We start from the raw sequence: 12,588 nt of genomic DNA, 5'->3' as shown, positions 1-12,588 counted from the left end.
GGATGGATACTGGACATACTATCCACTACGACCAAGCCAAAATGCTGGCCAAGTCTCAAGGGTATTTCGAAAGGAAATACCGAGAGGGTTTGGAGATCCATAAAAACCCTAACAACCTCAACAGGGACAGAGGATATCAAGTGAACCCCATTTGGAAAACCGTCCTCCCGGTTTTTTAATTGACCAGCTGATCAATTAAAAACATATGATTGGCTGACTTCCCCCCCCCTTCCCCTTCCCCCACCACCACAAGGGAAGGTATATAAGGACTGCCCCCACACATCGGAGCTCAGAATCGGAGCTGATAGCCCTGAAGATGCAGACTGCAATGTTTGCGAAACGTCGGCGCAATGCTGAAACTCAACGCGGCATCCATCCGGAAGCCAACCAAGTCAGGATTATCGTTTCCTCCGTTTTATGCATCTCATTAATTAAGATGCGGATGCAATCGAGAGCCCTCAAAGCAAAAGGCACTAGTTCGAAATCATAAAAATCCGTAAGCTAATTATTAATAGATAAGTGAAGGCACCATACTCTTATTTACGACCCTACGGACCCCTTTTTGGTTTACCTCAACAATGCCCCCCTCCAACTCCTTCGGTGGGGTGATGAAAGCAGATTCTTATATAAGTGAGTGATTTTGATCATTCTACTTTCATTCTAAAACTAAATTTGGTGACGGTTACTTCGTACCATGTCACTTTGGACTAAGTCTAAATTTGGTACTGTCATTTTGTACTGTCATTTAAATTTCGTCCAAGACAGTCTTTTAAGTCATCGAGAAGCTTCGTGACGACTTATCTCTGGTAGCCTTCAGCCCCCTCATTGTACTAGAGTGGGCATCGTGAACCGAGATTTGGCTGTCTACTCTCAAGTAGAGCACCGCAATCCTGTGAAGAACTAATTCTTTGCCTCCACCTGTTTATTCAGCAAGTCTTCGGTCAGTTTCTGTACCAATTTCATTAACCCTTCACGACAATTTTTTCAAGAACCACACTATACGAGTGGATCCTGCCAAGCCCAGACTTGGGTATTCTTCACACACTGACTTCAACGAGCTGTTTCACACGCACTACCCAAGTGAGTCGCCTATGTTGAGTCCCCATCCTGAAATCACTGAGCTTTGTCTGCAAGATTATCCACTCCCGAGGCTCGAGTTCTGCGGGATTCTTCAACTTTGTGAAATTGATGATATCATCTGTCAATTTTAACTCTTCAACTAAACCATCAACATCCTCAGAGTCTTCAACTTCTACTAAGGCACCAGAGACTCCAACCATCACCATCGACATCGTCACTACACCCTTTGGGGCTGGTTCATTAGCCACCCGACCTTTCGGTACATCCCCAGATTCGAGGAAAACATCGACTATCCTGAGATAGGGCCACTGAGTGATCGTAATTGACTCCTTTGGAAATTCTCAACAACCGTAAGTTAAATCAACACAAAATTATACACTTATCCTTCAATTTTTTCATTAATATTCTCCTATATACATCGCGGTTTTTCTTGGATTCAATGTATCTAACAGTGTGCGCTATAATAAACTCAGTAAACGGAATTTGTGAGTTTCTTTCTTGATACGTTTCCATTAGTAACTCCTCTGTATGATAACCATTGTCCACTTCAGTGTTTAATTCCACGCAATCAGATCTCAAATGATTAAACTGTGAATATTTTCATTTTTTTCCTTCCCCGGGCACGTTCTGTTGTGCATAGTTATGGGCAATTCGACTTGATGAATTATTTTATTCCTATTATAATATTTCATGCTATTTAATAATCAAGTATCCGATTTCAAGCAGGCGTTCGATTCTGTTCAGCACCATCTATTCTGGAAGAAACTCGGGGATCTGGGTTTGGGTTCGTGGTCTCTGAACTCAATCAATTATTTATACGAGAAACTTAACATGTTCTACGTCATCAATGGCCAGAGCTCCAATAAAATGAAAATATCGAAAGGCACAACGCAAGGAGAATCATTGAGCGCACTGCTCTTCATACTATTCATTAGCCATCTGGAAAAGCATCTGCGCGATGCCGGGTTATCGGGTGTAAGCTTGGGTGGCTCGCTCGAACTTCTGTCTATGGTCTTCGCAGATGACTTTGTCCTTCTTGCTGATACCGTTCAGGCCACCCGACGGACGCTCCATGCTCTGCACTCATTCTACACATCCCTTGGCCATTCTGTCAACGCCAGGAACACTCAAATAGTCATCTTTCACAAGAGCCCTAAGATCATCAGTATGCCCACTTTTAGATACGATAACAACATAATTGAGGTTACAAAGACACACTTATCTCAGGATTGTGTTCTCCAAGTCAGGGAATTTTAACAAGGCTGCTTGTTATTGACAGAGTAACCAAAACCAACCAAACTATTGGCTCAACCCTAAACAAACTGAGAAGGACTTAACCCCGATCGTCCATGCCCGCAGAGAAGCCCTTTGACTCAAATGTCAGCGCCACTCTAATCTATAAAGTGGAATTGTGGGCCGATTGACACTTGCATATTCTGCAGTCTGCTCAATCCAGGTACTTCAAACAACTTTTCGGCTGGGCTCGCTCCACCCCGCACTATGTAGTGAGGCTGGAGTCGAATATTCCAAGTCTTGATGCCACCATTCTGAAGAAAAAACTGGGTTGGCTAGTCAAACTACTGCACTTGAATGGAACCAGACAACCACGCAAGTGCTACAATCGTCTTTAAACCTGTCCAAGGGTAATCCAACATCAACCTCTAATTGGATGAACTCCCTGCGGCGTAAGCTGTGATCCCTGGGTTTTGCTGCTTTGTTTGATAAACAAGACCCAGCGATTATTAGTGCCTACACGACCGGCATTAGTGAGGGCAAGGTCTCAAGACTGCGTGACTCAGTTTTGTTGCAGGCTCGAGCTTCCTCATCCTGCCCTCTGTACCGCCACCTTGTTCAGACCGAAGGCAACTATCCCCATTTCAACCTGAACTTCAACAAGCTGGCGCTAATAAGCCAAGCAAAGGTTGCCACCAAAAGAGGGGTTTGTCTTTACTGGTAGAATATGAGGATAAAACTCAATCCAGAAAATTACTGCCCCGTGTGCAACTGGGATTGCCCTGACGATCTTCAGCATCTGCTCATCTCATGCCCTGCCTCGGACATGGTCAGGGACAGATTCAGCGGTCTAGGATCCTCTGTTCTAGAGATCTTATCTATAGAAACGCCTCGAGAAGCTGATGTCTTATTTGTCTTCCTGAGGAATCTTACTAATTTGCGTTACAAAATTGTTGGTTCTTGACTTCATGATACTGCATGATCCTTGGGAGTCAATAATCCCTTAGTCTTAACCTTGCATGATAACACCTTTGTCATTTGGTGCAATATACAACTTGTTAACATCTGCTCAACTACTGTTCTTGCTTTATAACTCGCGTTTGAATTTTCTCAATGCTTAAAACTTTTATATTGTTACTCTTGTAACGTGACTTTTGATTTGGGGACTAAAAATGCCGATTACCTTAGCCCTTCTTTCCCTGGATCTAGTTAAGTCAAAATAAAACGAATAATGGGCGCCAGATAATTTTTAGCCGGCAGTATCAAACCGGATGTGCACGAATTTCGATTCCAAACACTAAGAAAATTCCTAACCGACAAACCAAAAATGAAAAGAACTAGATTTTCGGGGAAAGGTAACGGTCCTCGGATCGCGCAGTGTGCTAGGTTGTGGAGAGAGAGGTGGATTTCAGGTGGAAACGTGTTATTGGGCGGTCATAACTACAAAAACAAGAGATCGATATTGTCCTTACTCGTTCCACTATTGAAATTTTCAAAAATAAATAATTTACATACTTTTACACAATTTCCAAAACAATCGAAAATTATCAATAGCAATCATCGCTCTTCTAACAGAACCAAAGAGAAACTAATAAATCCGATCTGAAGCTGGTTTTTATTCCGGGTTACGCGCATTTTCATTTTTTCTTAGAATTCTTTAATGCCCAAAGGAGGTTCGGCGGTGTATGAGGTGAATTTGAGAGTGAATTTCTGTGGTTTCCGGTAGCTTAGTCGGTAAGAGTGCCCGGCGCGGATCTGGGAGACCCGGGTTCGATTCCCACTCGTATTACTAACAAAATAATACAATTACGATCGCTTCGATTAATCACGAGGCTAAAGTGATCCAATTCCTCAGGTGTTAGTGAAAACACGAAGACAATCGCGAAAATACGATAATATTCTTTAATCCCGAAATGCTCGAGAATTCCGAGAACTGGGGGGAAAGATATGTGAATACCCGTGAGAGAGAGAGAGAGAGAGAGAGAGAGAGAGAGAGAGAGAGAGAGAGAGAGAGAGAAACACTGAAACTCATCGTTATACGTATAACGCATGCGGGAAAGCGGTATAGCAAAAATTCCGTAAAATTTAACTGACGATTTCTCCAAAACGGCAAAGTGAAATTTCGGAAACCCAAAGCCCAAATAATCGGGAATTTCTAGCGAACACGGTAAACCTAAATTTGTAATTTTCCCTAACCAATTGACCACGCCAGGTTCATAAATAACCATGGTGGATTTTAAATGGGAGGAAATGTTCGCGTACAGCGATAGCCGCAGTTTGTCGGTGCGGAGGGTTTTAGAGGAGTGCCGAAAGGGGGATACGTCCCATTTGAACGGCTGAAATTCTCAGCGAGGAATTCCCCACTGAGAGAGAGATAAAATAGCTCGCCACGAGGGCGAGAGAGACGCGAATACAGAAACCACTGCGAGTGGAGCTAAAAACTAATTTTCCCCTTTTCTGGAGGAGTTTTCGGAAAAACTCACAAGTTCTAATAGTCCTAAAATGAAATGCCCTATTTTATGAACTGATTATTGAATAACCGAAGCTGGGATTTATACCGGAAATGACCCTCTGACGGGAATCAACCATCATGTTTGATGGAACGGAACGCGCGAATTATCGGGAAAATACGAACCATAATAAGAAAAAGAAATTAATCCCGACCTGATCGACCCCTTTAACTAATTAATAACGGGAAATTAAATACAGGTTTACCCTCAAAAGAGATAGAAAAACGCGCTACGTGCCTGACGGCCACGCGTGCGAAAACCACCATGAGATGGAAATTACCACTCTGAACTATAATTCAGAACGAATTAATTAACCAACAAACTCACTTTTGGGATCTGCTTACTCCTTTTCTCCCTCTTTCCCATCTTGGACCGGTATAATCCCAAATGGACACTATCACTAATAAACCCGTACTACCTGCACTCGCTATTCCGCAGGGGTCAGAAGGCAACTAAACTCAACTTCTGAACGTCTCGCGACGCTTCAGAAGTGAGAAATCACTGCTCAATCAAAATCCTTTTGATTGGTGCGGACACGCTTACTTTCGCGAGGATCTCCCGAAAGACCCCGAATTTTGTCGGGAAATGCAAAGGCATAAGTGCCGATAACATTTTCAAATTAATCCGAACATTTTAAGTAAGCGAAACCATTAAATTAACTAATTATTTGATCGGACTGAGCCGAACAGATGAACGTTCGGATAATTACTGGGGGTTTTTGGCGCCTCCCACGGATCTGTTCTCCGGGATTCACGGGGTTAAATGATAAATAAAATCAAATTACTTATTATTTCGAATTATCAAATTACTCTTCTGAACTAAACTCTAAAGCAACCTGGCAATTCGTTGGAGACAAGGGTTGCACTTGCTCCAAACGACCTTCCACCAAAAACACAAAAGGTAACCAGTTAACCCCGTAAAATCCAACAAAATTTTGGAGCGCCGGTATTGCAACCGCGGGATTAATAATAGGGTTGACCCATAAATATTACCGGATGACTCATAACTTGGCGCTCCTTCGCGATAATTCCATGGACCCTCAAAAACGCGTAACTAATCAAATCTCGATAATTAGTACAGTAAACGGATGCGAATTTAATTATCGCGGGGACAATCTAACATTTTCCCACTTTTTCGTGGAACCCTAAATAAAACTCTCTCTCTCTCTACCCTTTTTACTCACGAATCACCTTCCTATGTCATGAGGGTTAGTTGTTCTGATGGCATTATCGTGTCCTAATGAACATCCCCACATGTTCGTTCCACTCTTTGCTTAGCGTCATCGTCTACCAACTATTGCCACTGTTTCCCCTCGATTTTTCAGAACATTATTTACACTTTTTATGTATTGTTGTGGCATAAATAAAAAAATAAAATGAATAAAATAATCAAGTATCCGCCACATGAGTCTGAAGACGTTATGCTGTGTCTATGAGGATCGTAAACCCCCAGTGAATCACAGGCTCTTCCTACCCCGGATGAGGTTCCTAAAAATACACCCAAATTATGGCATTCTCTTGAAATTCATGCCGTTTCGGTCCAGCATACGGAGCTAAAATAGTGTTGAAATATTTTTGGAGTGCATTTATAACAACAAAATATATTGATTCAACAAAATGGAGGCGCGTCACTTCATAGTCTATAACTCCTAGTGGTTTTCATTATTATGTGAATCTTGAGAAGTTTACTTACCAAAAAATGGTGGAGCTTCCACGTCTCTACTTGAAATGCTGGAGGAGGCTCTCGAAACACTAGATTCCATAGCCTGAGTGCATCGTAACCGTCTCTTCAATTTTGGCATATCGAAAGGAAGATCTCTGAGATCAACACTGGTGGCACTACCCGAGGTTGTTGCATCCTGTTGCATGAGGAGACGTCTCCTCCTTAATTTTGGCATGTCAAACGGCAATTCCGGTAGGTCAGGGTCTTCGCTAACTAAGTTGATGTTATTAATCTCAGTTTTCCGAAGTTGGAAAGCAAACGGTTTGCACTTAATTTCTGCTCGAGACTCAATCGAAATCCCACTGTCTGAACCTTGAATTTCTGCATCTCCCAATGATGAAAATTTGAGTGCTAAGTTAATCACATTCTTATTCTGTGGCGTACGCCGGTTCTTGAAAGACGGATCTGTCGGCACCACCACAGTCGAAGTGATTGGATTTGTAGTAGTATTTAGCATGACAAGTCCAGTAGCTTCGGGGGAAGCTTTCTGAGAATTATTATTCCGATTATTATCAGAAGTTTCAGATGCAGGTTCTTGGGAGGATTTGTCGGAGATGGGCGAAAGGATGTGCAGGTGACTTGCGTGGAACGTGAGATAACCAGATAAAGTTTTTGGTTGATGATGATGGTGGAGAAAGCAGTGCGTGGTGCCGCTGTCTGAACTGTGAGAGCTCAAACTAGTACTGCGGCGGCTATCAGAGCTACTCGTCGACCTGTTGCTTTCACTAGTGGTGCTTCGGAGGGATTCCATGCTTCCAGCACTGCTGCTTGTCGCCATGCTCTCTGTACTGGAATAGCCAACTCGACATCTTGTTGGACGTAGCTTAAACTCAACGAGTCCTGGATCTGTTCTCTCCTTCAGAAGATCTCCCTCCGCTTCATGGGGACTTTCTTTAAATTCACCAACTGGTTCTCTAACTCGTACCAAACATCTTGGTCGGTATTTGTCTCCTCTGGGCCTACCCTTGAACTCAAGAATGAGTTCTTGGTTTCCTTTGCGTAATCGATAATCATTGTTCTCTTTAACGAAACTTTCTGTTCGACTTTTAATATCGAATACATCAGTACTACTTTTTGGTGAATCCTTGATTCTCAATGATTCGATTGGTGGTCTCACGCCTCTCAGTCTTGGACGATCTGTTTGTAAGGGTAAATTTGGAGCACTGTGAATATTTAGAAGAATGTCATCTTGGTTTCCATGAAACTTGGCGGATAGGGGAGCTGTCGATGATAGAGACGAGGTACATCGACAAGTGGTTATTCTACCCGTGAACTTCTGTTCATCACTGGAATTTACCTTAAGTGTTTGAATGCCCTGAGCGAGACTATATATATTGTCCAAATGCGGCTGCTGTCGATTTGATACAGGTTTAGGTTGTAACATCATCATTTTTTGTTTATGACCTTCATGAGTCTGCTGTTTACCCCACTGCGAGCCTGTGTATTTCGAAGCAGTGGTATCAGGGCTTGAACATGATGGACTCGTGCCCCTCAACTTTAAATGCAGTACCGGATGATTTGTAACCCGATCAATCTCATCCAAATCGTCATCGGATCGAGTAACTTTACAGTCGAATGCCGTCTCATATACACGACGCTGCCTTGCCATTTCCAGGTCGTCAATATCTTCGACTTCATCAGCCTCCTCTTCTTCACCATCCGCCTCATCACCGCCTCGCTCAACGTCAGGGTCGTACTTTAGTAGCACCGGCAGTTGGGGTCCAATCCTTTGGGCCCTACTTGATTTACTCACCGAATTTCTTTCAGCGTCACTCGGTACACGTAATCCCTCCGAGATGCAGGACACATACACACGAATGTGGATAAATCTTGGCTCAGTAACCGATGCGAGGGCATGAGAGTGTGGTCCCACTCAGTGATAATACACGAGGTGTGTATCTCGCCACTGTGAATTGGTTGTGCATACTCACTGGATAAATCATGGCGTTTACATGGCCCAAATAGTGAAGCTTCAACACTCGCTTCATAACTCGTCTACGGGTACGTCATGGCTTACGCTCTTTCTGCACTCAGTCAGTTGTGATCTTGGAAGCTGCTCAGAATCTTTGAAAACATCACCGTAGTAATATGGCGAGGAGTGACGAACTTGTTAGTTGGAGTCTATTGAAGATTGATTTTGAGTGTGAACTAATGTGATGCACTCTACTGATGGAGCACCGTTGGACTTTAACTTGACTCTACTCAAAGGAGCATGTTTTTCACTTAATGGGCGTAATAATGTTTTCCGTTTGCGAGTTTGAAACAGATGAGATCTGAGTTCTTCATCGAAAGAGTAATCTGACGTTGACTCATCTGGAACAAATATAAATGTACGATTAATCAGGGAAAATAAATATTAACAAAAAAATTCAATTAGGACATGAATAAAAATGAAGAGTGAGGGTCAATCAAATGTCCAGCGAGAATAGCATTCGCCGTCTTCTCTCGCCAAAGGTCTTGACGATAACACGTGTATTTTGTAGCGAATTCAGGATTGGTTATAGAATTCGCGCTGCCAGCGTCGTGAGAGCTGAAGGGTGTCCCATTGCAAGTGATAAAAGTAAGTTGCGAATTACTTGAATACGGTAAAGCGCGAATAAATCTTGTTTTTATATTGTACAAAGAACATTCTGCAAATTATAATAGACTCCCTTTCAATTGTCCGCCAGCACTTATACCACAAAACTCTATTCTACGTTTGAAGCTGCTACGGATGCGCTGTATTGTGTAAATGTTAATAGCTTGGACAGCATCCGTAATCGCGTCTGGCAACTCTAACAATGTTGAATGTCCGTACTAATAATTATGCAATGGAATGAATCTGGGGTATAACAGAGCGTTCTGAGAGAAAGTTTTTGAAAAGTCGTGTCAAAATGAGATAAAAGACAGATAAAACATGAAAGAAATCTTAAAATGAGAATGAAATGGTTAAATTTGTTACACGCATGATTTAAACGAATGATTCATGCAAATTTGGGAGGGTATTGTAGCATTTATTGGCGTCTGGAAGAGGAATGAATTTTCATCCAGCATTTAGCGCTATAGTAATAATATGTTCATATCCACCTGTGAAAGAAATATATCGCAATTTTTGGAATTGGACATAATATTTAAAAAATCGATCGTGATATTGACCGCTCGCTTGGCTCATCCCCATTGTGGAAGGGTTTAAGCGGGTGCGAATCATTGTCGGTTGAATCAGTAACTTCCCAATCAATTCCATTTTTTTCCGCTGAAGAACAGAATATGAATTCTGAAAGATTCATTCTGATAACTAGAAAGTATCAGAACTCATTTTACTCAAAATTGAATGAAGATTGATAGAAAATTCCATGAAAATGGAACTATTGTATAAAATAATGTATTTCGATATGAGAGGGTAAAAGTGTTTTTTCACCTGTGGGCGGTGTGTAGCACTCGCCGATGATGAGGGCTACCTCCCCAAGAGGCGAAGAACACTTTTTTGGTGAGTATCAAACACTACTTTTCATCACCAATGTGTAGAAAAAGGGATCATGGTCAAAAAAATTGCACTTTACGCCCACGTGATGAAACATATTGTTAAGTAAAGAGGCATTTTGTAAACATAAATCTTTATTTCAAAGACTAGGGCGAAAAGAATAAATAAAAAGATAGCAAAAAGTAAAAGGACGCGTTCGGGAATTAAAGACAAAGATAAAAGCATAACAGGATCGAAATCGACGATTTAACATGAAAGTGGTTGAGCGGTAGGAAAGAACAAATACGCAACCATATATAGCCCCATCATTTTTCCAGGCAAAAATATTTGAATTCAAAGGAAACATTTGTTACACAATTTTTTCACGTTTTAAATAAATAAATAAACGGCTGACTGCATTCCTTTTCAGCATCTAATAAGTTATAAGTGACAAAATCTCTATATGTTCAATTCAATTCAATTTATTGTTTTTAAAGAGTACATGGGTCGTTTGTAATAATTTTCGCATCGCTCTTGAAAGCTAAATAATGTAGTGCCTGTGAACATAGAGCTATTGAGAGTTGGCACTAGACATAGTTTGAATAGTTAAAGCGATATAATAATCATTTATTGCATGTGTGCTATTGTACTTATACAATGGGGGGAGCCAACAGCTCGTTACAAATATACAAAAACAGTAGAATACTATCTCTAGGAGAAAAGACACAGAATCATTTGCAGTAAAATTATAAACACTAAAAGTATAGAATTTCTTTAGAAGTCAAATTATTCCACTCATTTTTGTTCAACACAAATCTTTCAAAAAGAAATATAGTCTAACATGTTTTCAGGTAAATTGCTTTAGAAACATAATTGAAGAGATCAATAGCGCATTGATGCGAAGTAATTATTAAAATTGGTGTAGCATGTTGGTGTGCGAAGGTTGTAAGGGATTCTGGGGAAATCCCTTAGTTCACCGGAGAACCTTCAAACGCGGATAAAAATTTGTGAGTATGCAGAGACTATGACCCAGTCAAGACAATTTAATTTAGTATTCGAGTCACTTTTTATTATGTATTAATTCTTTTCGAGTCGTGGATTTTTTTTGTTGAGACGTTAGATTTTGAGTTTGCGTTCATCGCCTAGAAGAATTTCAGTATTTCGTTATCTTTTACTTGATGCGATCTTACGCCTCGGGAAATATATTGCCGGATTTCGATAAATTGACCATAGAGAACCGATGAATTATTCGCTTCATAGACCGAAATATTGCCGTGCTGCACGATAATCTCATCGGATTTCTGCTCTTTCATTTCAATCTTCGGGAAAACGCGTAGGTGCAGCTTCTGCACCTTCGTTGCCTCTTATTTCGTTTTATCCCCATAATCCCGAGAATGCGTCCTCGAGAAGGAAATTATAGTCAAAATTATTTATTCCGAGCTCAGAACCGCTTGGGTAGCCGTCGAATGATTTTTGTTAATCAATTCCGTCGAACGCTTTGGATTGAATTCCCGCGTATAGAGACCCCGGTTACCGAATTTACTATTGCGTAACTTTGACCGTGCGCTGTACCCAGAGTCAGTATTTTTTGGATAAACGAGAAGAGGAAACTAATTAGCAGGAATATGCGATTGTGGATCAGTCAGGAAAAGATTAGAGGGTCGAGAGGACCGACTGAAGAGAATTTTTTGGAGTTTTGCCGTGGTACCGAGTCGGAAGAACTGCGTGTTTATCGCTGGTGAGTTTCACACATATTGTTGGTATCGGAATTTCGCATGTTTTCGATTTTCCTTCGCATCATTTGCTCATTTTAGGTGATTAGGGAATTAATTAGCTTTCTTTTGATACTATGCTCTGTGCGGTAAAGCCTAAATAACGCCAAATAATTGCTTTCATAGCCTTGTGCGCAATTGCGCTTCACCACGTGATGTTGGATTTTTTTCGTCTGTCTCTCTCGTGTCTATGGGATATTGTCATGTCATGAAATTCAGTGAATATTTCATTAGTACTGCGTCGACATTTTGAGGATATAAAAGCCGTGAAATTCTCGGTAATTAGAGCCATCCTTGCGTTTACCGCCGACTTGATTACTTCGAGCTCCTTACCGTTTGGTCTTCGGGCGATTATGAACCGAGTAATTAGGTATTCCAGTGCATTAATGGACTCTCAGTAGCTCACGGATTTTTGTTGGTTTTATTCCAATTCTCGGATCATTTTGTTGATGTATTTAGAGACACTCCTTGCGCTTGTCGCCGACATGCTCAGTTCGACCCATGTCTTTTAGTCTTGCGATGGTACTTCGCTAGAAATGTACCTATTTATTTAACTGTTACGCGTAGCAGTAGACGTGTACTGTAGACGTTAACTGTAACGTCATCAGCCACTATTCCAGACTGGAAATTAAGCCTCACGGCCTAATCATCCATGCAAATTAAATTTACACTCGTCCTGGAGGGTTTTTCGACTCGGAAGTATTTCGACTCGGAAGTGTTTCAGAGTTAAATGCGAATCAGCCGGAACTCCTCAGAGCCTGAGACGCCGAGAGGCTGATTCGACCAAAGTGGAAGACTGTTACCCACTTCACGACCACCCATACTCTCGGCC

The 12,588-nt window shown here is 41.5% G+C and overlaps 1 protein-coding gene across 1 annotated transcript; it reads right to left on the bottom strand.

Annotated features, from left to right (window-relative positions):
• Window positions 1-6,513: 6,513 nt before the first annotated feature.
• LOC107045165 (SH2 domain-containing adapter protein E) lies at window positions 6,514-8,488 on the bottom strand (the record flags this gene model as incomplete). Its single annotated transcript, XM_015267326.1, is given in 2 exon segments — window positions 6,514-8,417; window positions 8,473-8,488. Coding segments are annotated over 2 exon segments (1,920 nt in total), but the record flags the coding sequence as incomplete, so codon positions are not given.
• Window positions 8,489-12,588: the final 4,100 nt, after the last annotated feature.

Source organism: Diachasma alloeum, unplaced genomic scaffold (genome assembly GCF_001412515.2).
Source record: "Diachasma alloeum isolate Michigan unplaced genomic scaffold, Dall2.0 Dall_scaffold_00880, whole genome shotgun sequence".
NCBI classification, from domain to species: domain Eukaryota; kingdom Metazoa; phylum Arthropoda; class Insecta; order Hymenoptera; family Braconidae; genus Diachasma; species Diachasma alloeum.
The sequence above is the reverse complement of the archived record's forward strand: the minus strand, read 5'-3'. Positions and strand labels throughout refer to the sequence as shown.